Genomic DNA, 21,991 nt, shown 5'->3' with positions numbered 1-21,991 from the left:
CATTGTTTCCACGTAATTTCAACAAAATTACGTTGAACCAACGTGGAATAGACCTTGAATTGCTGTCTGTGCCCAGTGGGTGTGCTGCAAATATACGGCCCAGAGCTGTGTCACAGAGGCCATTCACAACAGCAGTCTTACTCACTCATTTCAGCCACTTTCCCCAGTCTCCTGACTATATTTCGACTGATCATTTCTAACATCATGTCTTCTCTCTTTTCTTCCAGATGGAGGACGTAATAGCCCGCATGCAGGATGAGAAGAATGGAATTCCTATCCGCACTGTGAAAAGTTTTTTATCCAAGATTCCAAGTGTTTTTTCAGGTAAACATCTTAATTTACCTAAAGCTTGTGTTCTAATATATTGTAAACGTTGAAATGGTAATGCCAGCTAACAAGGACTTTTGGGTTCTGACTGACTTGGAGAGCTGTCCGTGGTTCTGAAACCCATACACCTAAACCAGAGATGAAATAGAATATCAAAATGAATCATAATGTTGCAGGGAGCTGCCAGAGATCTGAAAAGAGAACCCAAGGTTGAGAAACGACTCTCAAAACTGAACACAATGGAAACTTGAAGGCTAGATAGCAATATAAATATAGGGCGGCAGGTAGCTTAGTGGGTAAGAGCGTTGTGCCAGTAACCGAAAGGTCGCTGGTTTTAATCCCCGAGCCGACTAGGTGAAAAATCTGTTGATGTGCCATTAAGCAAGGCACTTAACCCTAATTGCTCATGTAAGTCGCTCTGGATAAGAGCGTCTGCTAAATAATGTAATTTAATAAATGTTGCTTGTTCTCTATAATACCTTATGCAAAAGTGGAGTATGCGTATTCCCTTTGCAGGACAGCAAACAGCAGATATGATCTAATATGGGTTGTCATTATTCATCTGAGTTGTCATTATTCAGGAAGGCACTAGTGACCCTTGAATACATATACAATTAGAACAGTTGATGTAATGTAAGTGGTGATCCTGGAACAGTAAAGTACTCTGGGGCCGATATGAAGTTCATAGAAAGACTAAATGAACAGCACAGCCACAAGATGATTGGAGGACATGTTCTGTTCAGTCTTATTCAGTGTTGCTCAGCATTCAGTTAAAATGAAATGCCCCCTATTTAGTAGTAGCTTTAGTACAATAGTGTGTTAATTGAGACACACACACTCTCCCCTCCATATTTATTTGGACAGTGAAGCTACATACAGTGAGGGAAAAAAGTATTTGATCCCCTGCTGATTTTGTACATTTGCCCACTGACAAATAAATTATCAGTCTATAATTTCAATGGTAGGTTTATTTGAACAGTGAGAGACAGAATAACAACCAAAAAATCCAGAAAAACGCATGTCAAAAATGTTATAAATTGATTTGCATTTTAATGAGGGAAATAAGTATTTGACCCCCTCTCAATCAGAAAGATTTCTGGCTCCCAGGTGTCTTTTATACAGGTAACGAGCTGAGATTAGGAGCACACTCTTAAAGGGAGTGCTCCTAATCTCAGTTTGTTACCTGTATAAAAGACACCTGTCCACAGAAGCAATCAATCAATCAGATTCCAAACTCTCCACCATGGCCAAAGACCAAGGATGTCAGGGACAAGATTGTAGACCTACATAAGGCTGGAATGGGCTACAAGACCATCGCTAAGCAGCTTGGTGAGAAGGTGACAACAGTTGGTGCGATTATTCGCAAAAGGAAGAAACACAAAATAACTGTCAATCTCCCTCGGCCTGGGGCTCCATGCAAGATCTCACCTCGTAGAGTTGCAATGATCATGAGAATGGTGAGGAATCAGCCCAGAACTACATGGGAGAATCTTGTCAATGATCTCAAGGCAGCTGGGACTATAGTCACCAAGAAAACAATTGGTAACACACTACGCCGTGAAGGACTGAAATCCTGCAGCGCCCGCAAGGTCCCCCTGCTCAAGAAAGCACATATACATGCCTGTCTGAAGTTTGCCAATCCACATCTGAATGATTCAGAGGAGAACTGGGTGAAAGTGTTGTGGTCAGATGACACAACTTCACCGCATCAAAGGGACGATGGACGGGGCCATGTACCGTCAAATCTTGGGTGAGAACCTCCTTCCCTCAGCCAGGGCATTGAAAATGGGTCGTGGATGAGTATTACAGCATGACAATGACCCAAAACACATGGCCAAGGCAACAAAGGAGTGGCTCAAGAATAAGCACATTAAGGTCCTGGAGTGGCCTAGCCAGTCTCCAGACCTTAATCCCATAGAAAATCTGTGGAGGGAGCTGAAGGTTCGAGTCGCCAAACATCAGCCTCGAAACCTTAATGACTTGGAGAAGATCTGCAAAGAGGAGTGGAACAAAATCCCTCCTGAGATGTGTGCAAACCTGGTGGCCAACTACAAGAAACGTCTGACCTCTGTGATTGCCAACACGGGTTTTGCCACCAAGTACTAAGTCATGTTTTGCAGAGGGGTCAAATACTTATTTCCCTCATTAAAATGCATATCAATTTATAAAAATTTTGACATGCGTTCTTCTGGATTTTTTTGTTGTTATTCTGTCTCTCACTGTTCAAATACCATTAAAATTATAGACTGATAATTTTTTTCTCAGTGGGCAAACGTTCAAAATCAGCAGGGGATCAAATACTTTTTTCCCTCACGGTATATACACATCATACATACATACATGCTGTCATAATATTATATTATTTTCAGAATAGCCTTGTAGCAGATTACCTCACACATCTCACTATTTTAACCTCCTAGAAAGTGGGTCATTGCTGAATGTGTGACGATTACTGGGTGTATTAATGATGTTAATCCATGATCAATCTCATCTGGATATGCTAATGTAGTCTGGGATCGTTAAGACAGCCTTGGTTATTATCTTACAGTTTTTCTCAATCGCGTACGATTTTTTTTTTTTTAATGCTGTTGATTTTCCAAATAGTGTACTCGAGACACAGAACTCTGTGGCCTTTTGCAAAACAGTAAATGCAGTTGATAAATACATTCATCAAAACTATATGATACCATAAAAATTGCAAATACATTCATCAAAAGAACACAACGGATGCTCTTTTGATGAAAAAAGATTAACACAAACATTTCTCATAAATCTAACCTGACAAAACAGAAAGTAACCCTGTTTTTAAAAAAATCCCAGTTGATCAATACATTTTATTTGCAGTCACTAAATCATGATGATCACAATTGGACATACAACAATTAAAATGTGCAGAATTATGGGCAAATACTCTCCTTTTATGCATACTTCACCAAACAATCAAATGAAATGTAATTCATGATCAAAAAGAAAATGGAAAGTAAGCACATTGTGTGCAGGATCCAATTCTCATCACAATCCATTTCCATGTATTCAACACATAGGCTGGTCCGCTCATAGGCTTGTTGACTTTCCATCAGCAAGCAGAAACACAGCGTTAATTCAAACAGTGCTTCCCAAACTGTGGGTCGTGGCAGGGGTCCAGGTAGGTGGCAGGATTAAATGTTTTGTGCAACAAAAAAAATATACAAATACACACTTTCAGTGTAAACATAAACAACTAAAACAAAATAGAAAGTATGTTGAAAAGATAATGGACCTACATATTTTAAAATAATAAGATAATTTCTGAAATAGCAGTGGACCGGAATCAAACCCATGCTGCAGCATTATATGTGCTCCAGAGGCAGCAGCTAAGACCATAAGACCAACCTAGGTCACAATATTTTCTCTTCTGATGAAAACAATGTGTTGATATTCTGTGAACAAAACACTTTACAGGGAATTTTGTATTCATTAATGACAATTGTATTTCAAGTTTTGCAAAAGTGGGTCTAAGATACGCAATCCAGGTACAACGCCAAGAAAAAGATCAGACATTCCGCAGATGTATTTAAGCATTTGATCATTATTGTTCTGCTTTTGGTTCATTTAACCACAGTTTAAAAAATGCTTGTACGCGATTGAGACTGCAATCCACCGATTTTTTTGAAGTTGTGGTAAGACGTGGCGTGTCCTCTGGAGCTCATCTCAGAGACAGAGGAAGAAAGAGAAAGGTGTGGGGGTCACGCTGACCCTTTTTCTTCATATAACACCTTCTGTCCATCTCTTACACCACACCTTAGAGAGCAGAGACGGAGAGAGAAAGACACAGTGATAATAACTTTTCTATCTAGGCCATGTGAACACCAGTGGTTGAGCTGGGGTGTGAAGATTACTTGATGTCAGATGTTACACTCAATATTGTGGGCTGTTAAGATGATTTACATTACTATCATTTTTATTCAAGTGCAGTAATGATGGCTTTACATCCATTCTAAGTATATGGCTTTGATATGTACTAGGCATGGTGTCCTCCTTAGCATTAGTTAGACAGGTTCTGCCATGACTGTTCCAGCCACTATCAGGGGTGTAATTTGTATGAATGGGAACAGAGGTAGGTGGTTTCTAATGCCTATAATAAAAGCATGGCGTGTTGGACTGCCAATTACCCACCCACATGCTAGGAATTTGCATGTAATTAAGCCGATTCTGGTGTATTAAAGGGGCAATCTGGAGTTCAAACAATAACAAATGAGGGATGGGACTGGAGAAATGTAACCACTCTCAAATTCATAGACACAGCTTTGACTGACCGTCAATGCTATCCAAATTAAAATTGTAACTATGTTGTGAGAGTATACAATGTTTATTTAAAATAACAATGTTTACAAACAATGGAGTAAAACAAGCTTATATTCTGGGTTCTGATGGGGTACGACAGTTGAACTAAGCTTATGAGGCATTTATACGTTATATTCTTCAAGAATCAGTGGGTATATATCATTGATCTAAAAGTCCACAAATGGATGTTGTCACGCCCTGGCTCTGGGGACTCTTTAATGTTGAGCCAGGGTGTTAGTACCTATGTTTAGTTGTTCCTTGTTTTCTGTCTAGATCGTTTAGATATATGTTGGCCAGGGTGGTTCCCGATCAGAGGCAGCTGTTGCTCGTTGTCTCTGATTGGGAACCATACTGTTTTGCACAGTTGATTGTGGGATCTTGTTCTGTATAGGTTTGTGTTGGTGAACCTTTAGACTTCACGTATCGTTTTGTTGTTGGTGTCAAGTACTCATTAAAAGATGTACGCCTATCACGCTGCGCCTTGGTCTGTCTCTTACAACGATCGTGACAGAAGATCCCACCAAAATAGGACCAAGCAGCGTGTTCAGGAGCAAACGCCGGGTATGGAACAGGAGGTTACTCTGGTAGATGTCCTCCTCGGTTGGGGGAGAATCACAGAGGAGGAGGCCGTCCGCTACCGGAGGGCGATGAGGGAGGATGCCCAGGCAGGAGAGGAGAAGCGGCGCCAACCGGGCCGTCGTCGGACAGGCGAGAAGCAACCCCAAGAAATGTTTGGGGGGGGGGGGGGGCACACGGCATGGACGACGGGGCTGCTGGAGGCAGCTACAGGGCGAGTTGCGGACTAGGAGAGGAGGCCACCAGGTTACGGGGGCCATTGGTCATGAGGGGGAAGGAGAGTGTAGAGGCACGGCGAGAGGTACTGGGGTGTGTTACCAGTCCGGTCCGGCCCGTTCCTGATCCCCGCACAAGGCCAGTGGTGTGTGTTCCCAGTACGGTCCGGCCTGTTCCTGTCCCTCGCACCAAGCCTGTGGTGCGCGTCGCCAGCCCGGTCCGGCCTGTTCCTGCTCCCCGCACCAAGCCTGTGGTGCGCGTCGCCAGCCCGGTCCGGCCTGTTCCTGCCCCTCGCACCAAGCCTGTGGTGCGTGTCGCCAGTCCGGCCCGGCCTGTTCCTGTCCCTCGCACCAAGGATGTGGTGCGCGTCGCCAGCCCGGTCCGGCCTGTTCCTGCTCCCCGCACCAAGGCTGTGGTGCGCGTCGCCAGTCCGGCCCGGCCTGTTCCTGTCCCTCGCACCAAGCCTGTGGTGCGCGTCGCCAGCCCGGTCCGGCCTGTTCCTGCTCCCCGCACCAAGCCTGTGGTGCGCGTCGCCAGTCCGGCCCGGCCTGTTCCTGTCCCTCGCACCAAGCCTGTGGTGCGCGTCGCCAGCCCGGTCCGGCCTGTTCCTACTCCCCGCACCAAGCCTGTGGTGCGCATCGCCAGTCCGGCCCGGCCTGTTCCTGTCCCTCGCACCAAGCCTGTGGTGCGCGTCGCCAGCCCGGTCCGGCCTGTTCCTGCTCCCCGCACCAAGCCAGTGGTGCGCGTCGCCAGCCCGGTCCGGCCTGTTCCTGCTCCCCGCACCAAGCCAGTGGTGCGCGTCGTCAGCCCGGTTCGGCCTGTTCCTGCTCCCCGCACCAAGCCAGTGGTGCGCGTCGTCAGCCCGGTCCGGCCCGTTCCTGCTCCCCGCACCAAGCCAGTGGAGCGCGTCGTCAGCCCGGTCCGGCCCGTTCCCGCTCCCCGCACCAAGCCAGTGGTGCGCGTCGTCAGTCCGGCACGGTACCTGCCTGTTCCACCTGTGCCTGGTCCGGCACCGGTCAGCTGCTCCACGCCTGAGCCAGAGCAATCCGCTCCACCGGTGTTCAGTCCAGCTTCGGCCAGCAGGGCCAGACCACGAGGGCGAGAGAGAGAGTGATAGTCACGCCCGGAGCCGGATCCGCCTCCGAGGCGGAATGCCCACCCGGCCCCTCCCCTGTGGTGTTTGGTTGGTGCGGTCGCAGTCCGCGCCTTTGGGGGGGGGTACTGTCACGCCCTGGCTCTGGGGACTCTTTCATGTTGAGCCAGGGTGTTAGTTCCTATGTTTAGTTGTTCCTTGTTTTCTGTCTAGATCGTTTAGATCTATGTTGGCCAGGGTGGTTCCCGATCAGAGGCAGCTGTTGCTCGTTGTCTCTGATTGGGAACCATACTTAGGCAGCCTGTTTTGCACAGTTGATTGTGGGACCTTGTTCTGTATAGGTTTGTGTTGGTGAACCTTTAGACTTCACGTATCGTTTTGTTGTTGGTGTCAAGTACTCATTAAAAGATGTACGCCTATCACGCTGCGCCTTGGTCTGCCTCTTACAACGATCGTGACAGATGTAGCAATCCCATATTTCCCCTTTAATGTCCACAGTTTACATCACTGTGCTAAAGGTGCTGTACAGTATGCTTTGGGTGTATTTATGTATGTGGTTTTACATTCCAGGTTCTGACATTGTACAGTGGATGATCAAAAACCTGAATATTGAAGATCAAGGTAATGCATGATTATTAGTGTCCTATTATGTATCCTATTATGTGACACTAGACATGTGAAACAGTGACTCATTCACAGTTATGTGACGTATCGAGACCTTGGGACTATAAGGTTATATCTGTGCAAAGCATAGTCCTGAGATATTGAGAATCAATGTTTTCACATCCCAGATCTCAGAATTGTTCTGTAGTGAATTCTTATTTTATAACCCATTAAGGTCCTAACCTTAAAGGTACCTAAAGTGCAGAGTATCAAAATCCTGAAACATTTGTAAATCAGATTTTATAGGTGGGTGCAATCGTAGATAGAACCTTATGGCTCTGAAATGTCAATCTGGGTTCAGCCATAAGGTTCTGTCTGACATTTCTGAATTAGACATGTTCAGTTTTTAAGAAAACTGTAGCTCTATTTGAATACATAAATGATAGAATAACACAATTTTACCAAGATAGAGTCAGAACACATCATCAAGTACATTAAGAAATGTATTACTGTCATCGCTGAACAACGATGTGACAACATCATTTACTTTAAGATTTCTGACAGTGTTGTTTTTTTTTTGCTTGCGTGCCGTTATCGCTGGCTAGACTAGCCTAGACCATACTTAGAGGGAAATAGCAAAGACGTGTTCTGATTGGTCCATCTGTATTTGTTCAGGCTTGTGATTGGATTGCAGATAGAACCTTATAGCGCCAAGTTCAAATGGGTTAATGCAAATAGAACTTTGTCGTTTTAAATTTTTTTCATAAAATATTTACTTCATAGACATATGAAGAACCATCTAAATATCAATTATATGTGACTAACAGATTTTTGACAAAAACCTTATAGTCCCAAGGTCTTGATATACCACCTTTATTCTTGAGAAGTTCCTTCCATATTGTATCATTTTAACATGTCAATGGCTAATTAGAATCATTGTAACATAGTGGAAAACTTTGTTTCTCTAAAACCTCAGTGCATACAGTAGCAGGCTTTTCTAGAGCAATTGATTTTTATGACATAACAAAATATGGAAAAAGTCAAGGGATCTGAATACCTTCCGAATGCATTCGGAAAGTATTCAGATCCCTTGACTTTTTCCACATTTTGTTATGTTACAGCCTTATTCTAAAATTGATTAAATTGTTTTTTCCCCCTTCAATCTTCACACAATACTCCATAATGGCAAAGCAAAAACAGGTTTTTATAAATGTTTGCAAAAATAAGTTGAAATATAACATTTACATAATTATTCTGACAGTTTACTCAGTATTTTGTTGAAGCACCTTTGGCAGCGATTATAGCCTTGAGTCTTCTTGGGAATGAAGCTACAAGCATGGCACACCTGTATTTGGGGAGTTTCTCCCATTCTTCTCTGCAGATCCTCTCAAGCTCTCTCAGGTTGGATGAAGAGCGTCGCTGCACAGCTATTTCTAGGTCTCTCCAGAGATGTTAGATCGGGTTCAAGTCCGGGCTCTGGCTGGGCCACTCAAGGACATGCAGAGATTTGTCCTGAAGCCACTCCTACGTTGTCTTGGCTGTGTGCTTAGGGTCATTGTCATGTTGGAAGGTGAACCTTCGCCCAGTCTGAGGTCCTGAGCGCTCTGTAGCAGGTTTTCATCAAGGATCTCCCTGTACTTTTCACCGTTCATTTCCCCTCGATCCTGACTAGTCTCCCAGTCCCTGCCACTGACAAACATCCCCACAGCATGATGCTGCCACCACCATGCTTCACCGTAGGGATGGTACCAGGTTTCCTCCAGACATGATGCTAGGCATTCAGGCCAACAAGTTCAATCTTGGTATCATCAGACCAGAGAATGTTCTTTTTCTGAGAGTCTGAGAGTCTTTAGGTGCCTTTTGGCAAACTCCAAGCGGGCCGTCATGTGCCTTTTACTGAGGAGTGGCTTCCATCTGGCCACTCTACCATAAAGGACTGATTGGTGGAGTGCTGCAGAGATGGTTGTCCTTCTGGAAGAATCTCCCATCTCCACAGAGGAACTCTGGAGCTCCTTCACAGTGACCATCGGGTTCTTGGTCACCACCCTGACCAAGGCCCTTCTCCCCCGATTACTCGGTTTTGCCAGGCGGCCAGCTCTAGGAAGAGTCTTGGTGTTTCCAAACTTCTTCCATTTAAGAATGATGGAGGCCACTGTGTTCTTGGGGACCTTCAATGCTGCAGAATTTTTTTGGTGTCCTTACCCAGATCTCTGCCTCGACACAATCCTGTCTCGGACAATTCCTTCGACCTCATGGCTTGGTTTTTGCTCTGACATGCACTGTCAACTGTGGGACCTTATATAGACAGGTGTGTGCCTTTCCAAATCATGTCCAATCAATTGAATTTACCACAGGTGGACTCCAATCAAGTTGTAGAAACATCTCAAGGATGATCAATGGAAACAGGATGTACCCGAGCTCAATTTTGAGTCTCATAGCAGGTCTGAATATTTATGTAAATAAGGTATTTCTGTTTTTTTTATTTTGTATAAATGTGCAAAACAATCGAAAAACCAGTTTTCACTTTGTCATTATGGGGTATTGTGTGTAGATTGCATTTTTTAATTTTTTTTAATCCATTTTAGAATAAGGCTGTAACGTAACAAAATGTGGAAAAAGTCAAGGGGTCAGAACACTTTCCGAAGACACTGTATATACTGTAACCTAGTAGATGCCGCCACTTTAGGTCACGTCACTCAGACTAACAATTTCACACAAGCACACAATGCATAAACACACACACATCCACATGCAAACACACAAATTCACTGAAAGGGCACTCACATTTATCAGTAAACATGTCTTTAAACATGAATGAGTGATCATTTATTGATGCATAGCTGAGTCTTATATACATTCTAGATACAGAGAGACAAGGTGGAAATAGTGATAAAAATAGAATGTGTTTCATTTTACGTTAGGAGGGGTGACAGGGGTATGGCATATGAGGTAAACATTACCTTTGGGGCCATCCCCAACGGTACTATACTGACCTCATATACCATAGCCCGGTGAAGGGGGAAAGTGAGGTGTGTCAAAGGGGACAATGGGAATATTAGGGGTGCTGTGGTGGAAAATGATATGATTTTATTTGTGTTGTCCAGTGGAGGCCCTTCACCTGGGGACCCTGATGGCTGCCCATGGCTACTTCTTCCCCATATCAGACCACGTACTCACACTCAAAGACGATGGCACTTTCTACAGGTTTCAGGTACAGTGAATTCATAGGCTGCATGGCTCTTATTTGTACTATAATGTACTCATACTGTCAACCATAGCTGATCCAATCCATATCAAATAAAATAAAATAAAATTGTATTTGTCACATACACATGTTTAGCAGATGTTATAGCGGGTGTAGCGAAATGCTTGTGCTTCTAGCTCCAACAGTGCAGTAATATCTAACAAGTAATATCTAACAATTTCACAACATATACCTAATACACACAAAACTAGTAAGGAATGGAATTTAAGAAAATATACATATATGGACAAGCAATGACAGAGCGGCATGGACTAAGATACAGTAGAATATTATAGAACAGAATGCAGTATATACATATGAGATGAGTAGTGCAAGATATGTAAACATTATTAAAGTGACTGTAAACATTATTAAAGTGACTAGTGTTCCATTTCTTAAAGTGGCCAGTGATTTCAATAGGCAGTAGCAGCCTCTAATGTGCTAGTGATGGCTATTTAACACTGATGGCCTTGAGATAGAAGCTGTTTTTCATTCTCACGGTCCCAGCTTTGATGCACCTGTACTGACCTCGCCTTCTGAATGATAGCGGGGTGAACAGACATTGGCTCGGGTGGTTGATGTCCTTGATTATCTTTTTGGCCTTCCTGTGACATCGGGTGCTGTATGTGTCTTGGAGGGCGGGTATAATGCGTTCGGCAGACCGCACCACCCTCTGGAGAGCCCTGCGGTTGCGGGCGGTGCAGTTGCCGTACCAGGTGGCGATACAGCCCGACAGGATGCTCTCAATTGTGCATCTGTAAAAGTTTGTGAGGGTTTTAGGTGCCAAGCCACATTTCTTCAGCCTCCTGAGGTTGAAGAGGCTCTGTTGCGCCTTCTTCACCACACTGTCTGCGTGGGTGGACCATTTCAGTTTGTCGGTAATGTGTACGCCAAGGAACTTGAAGCTTTCCCCCTTCTCCACTGCAGTCCCGTCGATGTGGATAGGGGGGTGCACCCTCTGCTGTTTCCTGAAGTCCACGATCATCTCCTTTGTTTTGTTGACGTTGAGTGAGATGTTATTTTCCTGGCACCACACTCCCAGAGCCCTCACCTCCTCCCTGTAGGTGGTCTCGTCATTGTTGGTAATTAAGCCTACTACTGTTGTGTCGTCTGCAAACTTGATGATTGAGTTGGAAGCGTGCTTGGCCACGCAGTCATGGGTGAACTGGGAGTACAGGAGGGGGCTGAGCACACACCCTTGTGGGGCCCCAGTGTTGAGGATCAGCGAAGTGGAGATGTTGTTTCCTACCTTCACCACCTGGGGGCGGCCCGTCAGGAAGTCCAGGACCCAGTTGCAGAGGGCGGGGTTCAGACCCAGGGCCTCGAGCTTAATGATGAGCTTGGAGGGTACTATGGTGTTGAATGCTGAGATATAGTCAATTAACAGCATTCTTACATAGGTATTCCTCTTGTCCAGATGGGATTGGGCAGTGTGCAGTGTGATGGCGATTGCATCGTCTGTGGATCTATTGGGGCGGTAAGCAAATTGAAGTGGGTCTAGGGTGACAGGTAAGGTAGAGGTGATATGATCCTTGACTAGTCTCTCAAAGCACTTCATGATGACAGAGGTGAGTGCTACAGGACGTTAGTCATTTAGTTCAGTTACCTTTGCTTTCTTGTGTACAGGAACAATGGTGGCCATCTTGAAGCATGTGGGAACAGCAGACTGGGAAAGGGAGAGATTTAATATGTCCATAAACACACCAGCCAGCTGGTCTGCGCATGCTCTGAGGACGCGGCTAGGGATGCCGTCTGGGCCGGCAGCCTTGAAGGGGTTAACATGCTTAAATGTCCTAATCACGTCGGCCACGGAGTAGGAGAGGCCACAGTCCTTGGTAGTGGGCCTCGTCAGTGGCACTGTGTTATCCTCAAAGCGGGCGAAGAACGTGTTTAGCTTGTCTGGAAGCGACGTGGCTGGTTTTCCTTTTGTAGTCCGTGATTGTCTGCGCCAGGTTGATATCAGACCACACAGGGAGGACTAGGATTCATATGTCGTTGTTGAATGCTTATCCACAGGGACCTATGTGCTTTATACCTAATCCATTTATATTGCTGGATGTTTTACTGAGGCAACTAAAGTGCCTCGCTCTAGAGAAATAACAGGGATTTTAGCCAGGTGTCTCAGTTCTTAGATCAGTTCTTAGATCAAGGTGTCTCAGTTCTCAGATCAGTTCTTAGATCAAGGTGTCTCAGTTCTCAGATCAGTTCTTAGATCAAGGTGTTTCAGTTCTCAGATCAGTTCTTAGATCAATGTGTCTCAGTTCTTTAGCTGGCTTGTCCCTCACTATTTTCTCCTCACAATCATTCTCCCCAGACCCCCTACTTCTGGCCATCAAACTGCTGGGAACCAGAGAATACAGACTATGGTAAGTATTCACTTAGCAGTAGTGAATAGTAATACATAATGGAAGGCTGTACCGTGCATTGAATGTAACCATCAGGATGATAATATCAAAATCGATTTTATTTGTGTAGCATCTGGCATGCAGGACATTGTAACCCAAATGGCTTTGCAGAAGAAAACAGAACCATCAATGGTGGTTTGTTCAATTCAATAAGTGAATATAAGTATTTGTATGTCTTATTTTGTATATAAGTTGCAACAACCCCTCCAGCCATATAGATAGCCGTTTGCACCCCCAAAGCTGCAATGGATGTTGTTAAGACCATTTTGCAAGCCACATGATACTCTGGTTATGGAATGACTTATTAATGTTGTGGCCTAGTCTGCAGCTGATGCAGAAAGGGTTTGGCAAAGTAAAAATGTTATCTGTAAAACAGCATCTGGTCAATAGTAGCTTTCTCTGTTTTCTGATTGGTTTGTTCTTCCTCTGTGTTCTGTGCCGCAGCTGTTTACCTCTGCAAAAGAACAATGCAAAACAAAGCTCGTCTGGAGCTGGCAGACTACGAGGCGGTAGGAGGTCTTCTCTGTTCATTGTCATTGTCTCTTTAGTATGTTAGCACTAGCATCCTTAACATTGATATCAGCCTACATCCATCTCTTTAGTATGCTAGCACTAGCATCCTTAACACTGATATCAGCCTGTATCTTCATCTCTTTAGTATGTTAGCACTAGCATCCTTAACACTGATATCAGCCTGTATCTTCATCGCTTTAGTATGTTAGCACTAGCATCCTTAACACTGATATCAGCCTGTATCTTCATCTCTTTAGTATGTTAGCACTAGCATCCTTAACACTGATATCAGCCTGTAGCTTCATCTCTTTAGTATGTTAGCACTAGCATCCTTAACATTTATATCAGCCTGTATCTTTAGTATGTTAGCACTAGCATCCTTAACACTGATATCAGCCTGTGTCTTTAGTATGTTAGCACTAGCATCCTTAACATTTATATCAGCCTGTATCTTTAGTATGTTAGCACTAGCATCCTTAACACTGATATCAGCCTGTGTCTTTAGTATGTTAGCACTAGCATCCTTAACATTTATATCAGCCTGTATCTTTAGTATGTTAGCACTAGCATCCTTAACATTTATATCAGCCTGTATCTTTAGTATGTTAGCACTAGCATCCTTAACATTGATATCAGCCTGTAGCTTCATCTCTTTAGTATGTTAGCACTAGCATCCTTAACACTGATATCAGCCTGTAGCTTCATCTCTTTAGTATGTTAGCACTAGCATCCTTAACATTTATATCAGCCTGTATCTTTAGTATGTTAGCACTAGCATCCTTAACACTGATATCAGCCTGTGTCTTTAGTATGTTAGCACTAGCATTCTTAACATTTATATCAGCCTGTATCTTTAGTATGTTAGCACTAGCATCCTTAACATTGATATCAGCCTGTAGCTTCATCTCTTTAGTATGTTAGCACTAGCATCCTTAACACTGATATCAGCCTGTATCTTCACAGTGAAAACCTTTTGTTCTGTTGCTATTATTGTGTTATTATATCATGTCATGAAATAAGACAAATAATTGTTTGGCTAGATTTACTGTCTGTATTTTTTATGTTTATTGTTGTTTCAGGAGAGCTTAGCGAGGTTACAGAGAGCATTTGCCAGAAAATGGGAGTTCATATTTATGCAAGCAGAAGCACAAGCAAAGTAAGTTTCCAAAAGAAACAAATCTACTATGTGTTGATGAGTGTTAAGTTGATCACCACACTCCTCATTATAACGGATATGCCATCATCTCTAACTACCACTTCTCAGCAGTTTCCTAATAACACCACATTTTAGGCAGGGGAAGTGGCAAAGAAAAAACATTAATAATTACACAAAATATGGTTTTGTGAAAAAACCTAAAAAGTAATTGCTTGTACTGTGTATCCTATCTCCTCAGAGTTGACAAGAAAAGAGATAAGATTGAGAGGAAAATTCTCGATAGTCAAGAAAGAGCATTTTGGGATGTGCACAGACCAGTGGTGAGTTTATTGTGCTTTTAAAATCTCATGCTACAAGAGTTACAGTATCTCCATCACATAACACCTAGCTACAGTGTTAGTGCAAATGTTCCACTGGAGCATACAGCTAACTGGAGGCTAAGGGATCCATTCAATCTGTATCGCTTAACTCCAGCGCAATAGTGCAATTGAAATGTAAAGGTAATTTCCAATTGAGCGGACATATGCAGCATTTACTGTGAATGCAGTCTCCACGAACGCGGAACATTGCCTTTAAATTTAAATCGCGCTATAGCGCTGAACTTCCGCGATACAGATTGAATCGAGCCCCTAACTTAGTATTTCTGTTTGTGGAATATTGTTGTGTATTGTCATGCATACATGCTTAGAAATATCCATTGTCAAAAACCTACATTGATCTTATCTTAGAAATAAAAAATATGTGGCATGGATTTTTTTATTAGATGTTTTTTGTAAAATGTTATAGAACTTTCTTCAGTCTACAAAGCAATTTATTTCTCTGTTCAATGTGAATAATGTGAGGGACAATCGTCAATTTTTTTTTGCTTGGTAAAGGCAGCGCTTTCTTCTTTGTCTGCCATAATGTCAAAATGTTATTATTGTACCGTCAATTCCTCAAAAATAATGTATTCACCTGCAGCTCTCCTGTGGTCTGTATGACCTCATCATCCATTCAGACACACTTCCTTCTTAGTAATAGCTTCCACTAGGGAATGGATCCACTTCCTTGGAAAAATCCAGCTCCATGAGCTTAATTGTAAAATAACAGGATCAATTCATGCATGCTTGGGACATTATAATCAGGTTCCTTTCTGATTTCACAGCAGCCTCGTCAAACCAATTAGCCACCGTGGTCCTGGAGGATACCTTAATTGTGCTCCTTGTTTAATCATGCGGGACATTCAGACAATATGTTTTACATTAGTATTTAGCTAGATCATGTTTGACTGAGCTTGTAGCAAAGTGCAATAGAAAAAGCTGGATTTCTGGGTTCACTAAACAGTCCTACCTGAGCTGCTAGTGAATCAATAGGAAGAAGCAGAGAATGCTCCCTGAAGGGCATGCTTTTATTCTGTTAATTTCTGTTGCTCTCCAGCCCGGATGTGTAAACACAACAGAAGTTGACATAAAGAAGTCCTCCAGAATGAAAAATCCCCAAAAGACAAGAAAGGTAACTCTTCCTATAAATCCATTAATTCTGAATAACAGGTTAGCTGAAACACTGTTAAAAAATAAAAAATAAAATTGACTTTGGGTGGTTTCTGTTTGATTGTCTCTGCCTCAGTCTGTATATGGGCCTCAGAATGATGTGCGAACCCACAGCCCCACTCACACCCCCGCCCAAGAGGCCAAGCCAGCCACAGAGGAGCAGCTGCAGGACCAGGTAATGTAGAGGTTGCTGGACTGCCTGGGTAGCTTCTCTTGCATTGCAAAATGTATGTTTGGAAGGAAACTGTTCTTTCCAAATGTACACTTAAGATGGCAACACTGTTACTGTCTTATTAGTTTGACCAGTTTCCAGAAATTCACAAAATACTGTTTCCCCTTGTTGTTCCAGATCAATTATTGGGGAGGGCAATTAGACAGACATCGACTGAAAATGTCCAAAGTGGCCGAGAGGTGAGCGAAGTTCTCCATCTCTTCATTTTCCCCCCACTGATCCCTTCATGAACTCTCTAAAACTTAATGTAGCCAGTAATTAAGAGCTTAGACAACCTTGAAAAGTGTTTAGCCTGAACAATACCTGCTGTGTATCATCAGCACTAAGGCTAATTGTAATTTATTGTGCTGTTATGTAACACTGAACAGAGAGTACGTAACATTGAACAGAGATTACCATCCTCAGCTGCCTGGGTTACTCACTATTGTGTTAAAACAAAGATACTGCATCACTTCCTGCTATCTTCGAAGGTCAAATACTGTGTAGCACTGTTGTTAGTCATATCCTGAGTTCCCCAGGCCGCACAATACATTGTCACATTTTCTGTCCACTCTACCTGCCTGAACTGAATAGTAAGTCTTTCTCTCCAGTTTGTTGGCCTATACAGAGCAGTATGTGGAATATGACCCCTTCATCACGCCGACCGACCCCTCCAACCCCTGGATCTCAGACGACACCGCAGTGTGGGAGCTGGAGGCCAGGTGTGTCTTCTTGGACTGTCTTTTAAAAAATTATTATTACATCTCTGTGGTTATTCTGTGTTGTTTTACACTGGTACAAGTAGTGAGTGGTACCAGTAAATTATTTGTGAGTTGCTCTGGATCAGACCATCTCCTGAGGGATGTCAGGTAGTAATAAAATGATTTGTAGCTGTGTAGTGTGCACTGTTAACTGTTCACTGAGATTTTCCCTCTATACACTGTGGTGTCTGACTGCGTGTGTCTCTTCCTAGTAAGGAGCCAGGTCAGCAGAGGGTGAAGAGGTGGGCTTTCGGCATCAACGAGGTTCTCAAGGATCAGGTGGGGAGGGAGCAGTTCCTCAAGTTCCTGGAGTCTGAGTTCAGCTCAGAGAACCTGAGGTAGGGATACAGTACATACACACACACGTAACACACATGCACGCACGTACACCCCCACATGCACACACTCTCACTTCCTTTCTCTCACACACAATCATAACCTATCCTTGCACTTCATTCATGTTTCCTGTACTTCCTCTTCTGGTACTTGTCTGAACTGTTTTGCCCAGAGCTAATCTTCAGGTCAATCTGGTAATGTGTTATTATCTAACTGAGTGAGAGTCAGAGGTGGAATTTAACACCTAATTGGTCACATTAATTACCCTATAATTAGATATGTGATGTTATCATCATTAAAGGACATAACTGAGCACTGAATTTATATTTCAGACAAATATTTTCAGACAAAATCTCTGCAATACTTATCCAGAAATTCCTATAAGAAACCATGTTGGGAAAACGGCTTATCCTGGACAAAACATGCACAGCAGGCACAAGCATGCACACATATAATATGTTGCTAGTCCTATATTAGCCTGAAGAGTGATAGAGAAAGACAAAAATAAAGGGGTTCAAGGGATAGATTTTGAGTGGATTTTCCCTTTAACTATAAAGATTATCTTTTGGTATTTTTTTAATTAGTCCAGCGTTGATACAGTCCCAAAATGTTTTGCATGTCAGCAGTCCATTTTTCAAGATATTGGACTTTCAAGAAGCAAAGTGTCACCGGCCACATCATGGTGATGATGATGCAAAATACAACTGTGTTATTCCCCGCCCCCCGTGTTGTGTCCTGCAGGTTCTGGCTAGCGGTCCAGGAGGTAAAGAAAAGGCCCATCCGGGAGGTCCCGACCCGGGTTCAGGAGATCTGGCAGGAGTTCCTGGCCTCTGGAGCTCCCAGTGCCATCAACGTTGACTCTAAGAGCTATGACAAGACCACCCAGAACGTCAAGGACCCTGGACGCTACGCCTTTGAGGACGCACAGGTAACACTGTAGTAATATGTTAGTGAACAGTAGGGTAATTATAGGCAGGTTACTGACTTATGCTTGTAGTGTGTTTGGGAAATCAGCTGGATAAGCTACTGTACTGTTCAGTACATTTGTCTCAACAGAAAATATTCTGGGACGTTGAATTGTATCAAGGGTTGTTACAACATGACCATCACTGTGGTTGAACCATTTCCTTGTGGTTGACAGGATCACATCTTCAAGCTGATGAAGAGTGACTCCTACAGCCGCTTCATCCGTTCCAGTGCCTACCAGGAGCTGCTACAGGCCAAGAAAAAGGTAAGGTCTTCAAAGAATAAACATGGCTGTGTGCACTGCTGTTCTCTGACCTGCCCTGCCTCAGGCCTGGATCAATGACATTGGTGCCTCCAGCAGTGAAGGAATAGCTACTGTAGCAGCATTTTCACATGCAATAAGGCACCTCGGGAGTTTGTGGTATATGGCCAATATACCACGGCTAAGGGCTGTTCTAATTCACAACGCAACGCGGAGTGCCTGGATACAGCCCTTAGCCGTTGTATATTGGCCATATACCACAAACTCCTGAGGTGCCTTATTGCTATTATAAACTGGTTACCAGCGTAATTAGAGCAGTAAAAGTACATGTTTTGTCTTACCTGTGGTATACGGTCTGATATACCACGGCTGTCAGCCAATCAGCATTCAGGGCTCGAACCACCCAGTTTATAAGGTCTGATATACCACAGCTTTCAGCCAATCAGCATTCAGGGCTCGAACCACCCAGTTTATAATTAAAATGATAGTTCCTTCATGATTTTCTATGATTTGGCTTATGTTTTGTGTTATGTCACATATCACTGTATAATTCTCATCGTAATCACATCAGCATATCCTTATTTTCGCTTTTATTTTTCAAAGGGCCTCTCCTCACAGTTTAGTTTGTTTCCCATTCCTTCACTTTTTGGTTTCAGCTCTGTCTTTCTTTTCTGTCTTTCTTTTTGTTTCTTTTCTTTTTGTTTCTTTTTCTTCTTTTTTTGGTTAAGTATGGAGACATTCAGGACCGCAGAACTTCATTTGAGAAATTCACTCGAAATGTGGTAAGAGGACATGGGTTTTTCTGGTCGACCAACGGGCCTGTTCAGATAAAGCATGTCCACTGCTTTATCACTCTCTCCTTCCCTCCCTCACCTCTGGGACCTGTCATGGACACGGGCATGGTGACGTTTCATGACCATCTTTTTCAGGGCCTTGTCAACATGTACTGTGCCTCTCCTTTCCTTCCCTTTGGACTTTTATGTTGCAATTATAGCACCAAGTAAGCTTTTCTAAGAGTTTTGTTAACGGAATTATTGTGTTTCATTTCAGAAATTAACCTATACAGTGCCTTCAGAAAGTATTCATACCCCTTGACTTATTCCACATTTTGTTGTGTTACAGCCTGAATTCAAAATGCATTAAATTGTTGTTTTTTTCTCACCCATGTACACACAATACCGCATAGTGACAAAGTGAAAAAATGTTTTTAGACCTTTTTGCAAAGTTATTGAAGATGAAATACAGAAATATCTAATTTACATAAGTATTCACACCCCTGAGTCAACACATGTTAGAATCACCTTTGGCAACGATTACAGCTGTGAGTCTCTAAGAGCTTTGCACACATGGATTGTACAATATTTCCCCATTATTCTTTTCAAGCTCTGTCAAATTGGTTGTTGATCATTGCTAGACAACCTTTTGCAAGTCTTGCCATAGATTTCCAAGCAGATTTAAGTCCAAATTGTAATGTGGCCACTCAGGAACATTCACTGTCTTCTTGGTAAACAACTCCAGTGTAGATTTTGCCTTGTGTTTTAGGTTATTGTCCTGCTGAAAGGTGAATTTATCTCCCAGTGTCTGGTGGAAAGCAGACTGAACCAGGTTTTCCTCTAGGAATTTGCCTTTGCTTAGAAGCTCCATTACGTTTCTTTTTTATCCTGAAAAACTCCTTAGTTCTTAACGATTACAAGCATACCCATAACATGATGCAGCCACCACTATGCTTGAAAATATGGAGATATTACTCAGTAATGTGTTGTATTTATTTTTCCCCAAAACATTTTTTGCAGTATTATTTTAGTGCCTTGTTGGCAACAGGATGCATGTTTTGGAATATTTTTATTCTGTTCACTCTGTCAATTAGGTAAGTATTGTAGAGTAACTACAATGTTGATCCATCCTCAGTTTTCTCCTATCACAGCCATTAAACTCTGTAACTGTTTTAAAGTCACCATTGGCCTTTCACCATGGTGAAATCCCTGAGCAGTTTCCTTTCTCTCCGGCAACTGAGTTAGGAAGGATGCCTATATCTTTACAGTGACTGGGTGTATTGATACACCATTAATAACTTTGCCATGCTCAAAGGGATATTCAATGTCTGCCAATAGGTGTCATCTACCAATAGGTGCCCATCTCTGAGAGGCAAATTCTGGTCTTTGTGGTTGAATATGTATTCGAAATTCACTGCTCGACTGAGGGAGCTTACAGATAATTGAATATGTGGGGAACAGAGATGAGGTAGTCATTCAAAAATCCTGTTAAACACTATTATTGCACATAGAGTGAGTCAATGCAACTTATTATGTGACTTGTTAAGGACATTTTTACTCCTGAACTTATTTAGGCTTGCCATAGCAAAGGGGTTGAATACTTATTGACTCAAGACATTTCAGCTTTTCGTTTTTAATTCATATGTAAAAATGTCGACAAACATAATTCCACTTTGACATTATGGGGTATTGTGTGTAGGCCAGTGACAAAAAAATCTCAATCTAATACATTTTAAATGCAGGCTGTAATACAACAAAATGTGGAAAAAGTAAATGGGTGTGAATACTTTCTGAAAGGCACTGTATATTTCATGATTAACTAATTAATCAGACATTTATTAGTAAAAAAATATTTATGCAACAATGGTAGTTAGACATTCATCATTCCCTTTCAAGAACTAGATGCAATAGGAGCACAATAATATCAGGATATAACCTATACATATTGGTTTATTATTCTTGTGAAATCATGTTTTAGTGTAGTTTGATACACAATGTTGCATTTGTTAACTCCTCTGAGAGTTAAGGCTGGATTTAATCCGTATCGCAGAAGATCCACGTTAAAATGTAAAGGTAATTTCCGATTGAGCCGACATATGCAGCGTTTACTGTGAATGCAGTCTCTGCGAACGCGGGAACATTGCCTTTAAATTTCAATCGAGCTATAACGTGGATCTTCCGTGATACTTCTGCGATACAGATTGAATCCAGCCTTTAGAAGAGTCAGCTGAGCTGTTACAGGACAGAGGCATGTGGCCTCTCCTGCATGTCTCCCATTTTGGCCCCTGAAACCAACCTGCCAAAATGTCCTCCCTCATTCATTCTGTGTTCTCTCCTTGTCCCCACAGAAAAGTAAGAACTTGTTTTGAAGGATTTTACATCCAGGTAATAATGCCAACAATCAGTGCAGAGTGTTACAGTAAATTGCATGTGGTTGCTCACCTCACTGACTTTCATCCTCTCTGTGTTCACCCTCACATTTTTGCATATTGCATGGAGACAGCTCTTTTGACAGCTCTTGATGTAAACTGTATTCTCTGAATTAACTTTACTCAGATTAAGGAAGCTACAGCATGTCTGACTTACAGTATAACACAATAACACAGTATGATGCAATCATGTTGTACACTTGATGCCCATAGGATGTCAGTATAATCCTGACATTACACACTTTCATATTCCGACCAGGTAGAACTC

General features: G+C 42.7%; 1 protein-coding gene across 1 annotated transcript; it reads left to right on the top strand.

The window, feature by feature from the left end:
- Positions 1-227: 227 nt before the first annotated feature.
- LOC311126315 (regulator of G-protein signaling 7-like) lies at positions 228-21,663 on the top strand (the record flags this gene model as incomplete). The annotated part of the gene is made up of 16 exons (XM_084200324.1): positions 228-324; positions 7,106-7,156; positions 10,243-10,349; positions 12,697-12,748; positions 13,232-13,296; positions 14,380-14,456; positions 14,695-14,776; positions 15,873-15,947; positions 16,062-16,160; positions 16,335-16,396; positions 16,808-16,918; positions 17,170-17,295; positions 18,035-18,221; positions 18,435-18,524; positions 19,250-19,303; positions 21,643-21,663. The coding sequence occupies 16 exons, from the start codon at positions 228-230 to the stop codon at positions 21,661-21,663; spliced, it is 1,356 nt and encodes a 451-aa protein (XP_084056450.1).
- Between the last annotated feature and the right edge of the window lie 328 nt (positions 21,664-21,991).

Source organism: Coregonus lavaretus, assembly GCF_964263955.1.
Source record: "Coregonus lavaretus genome assembly, contig: HAP1_SCAFFOLD_2536, whole genome shotgun sequence".
Classification (NCBI taxonomy): Eukaryota; Metazoa; Chordata; class Actinopteri; order Salmoniformes; family Salmonidae; genus Coregonus; species Coregonus lavaretus.
The sequence above is the reverse complement of the archived record's forward strand: the minus strand, read 5'-3'. Positions and strand labels throughout refer to the sequence as shown.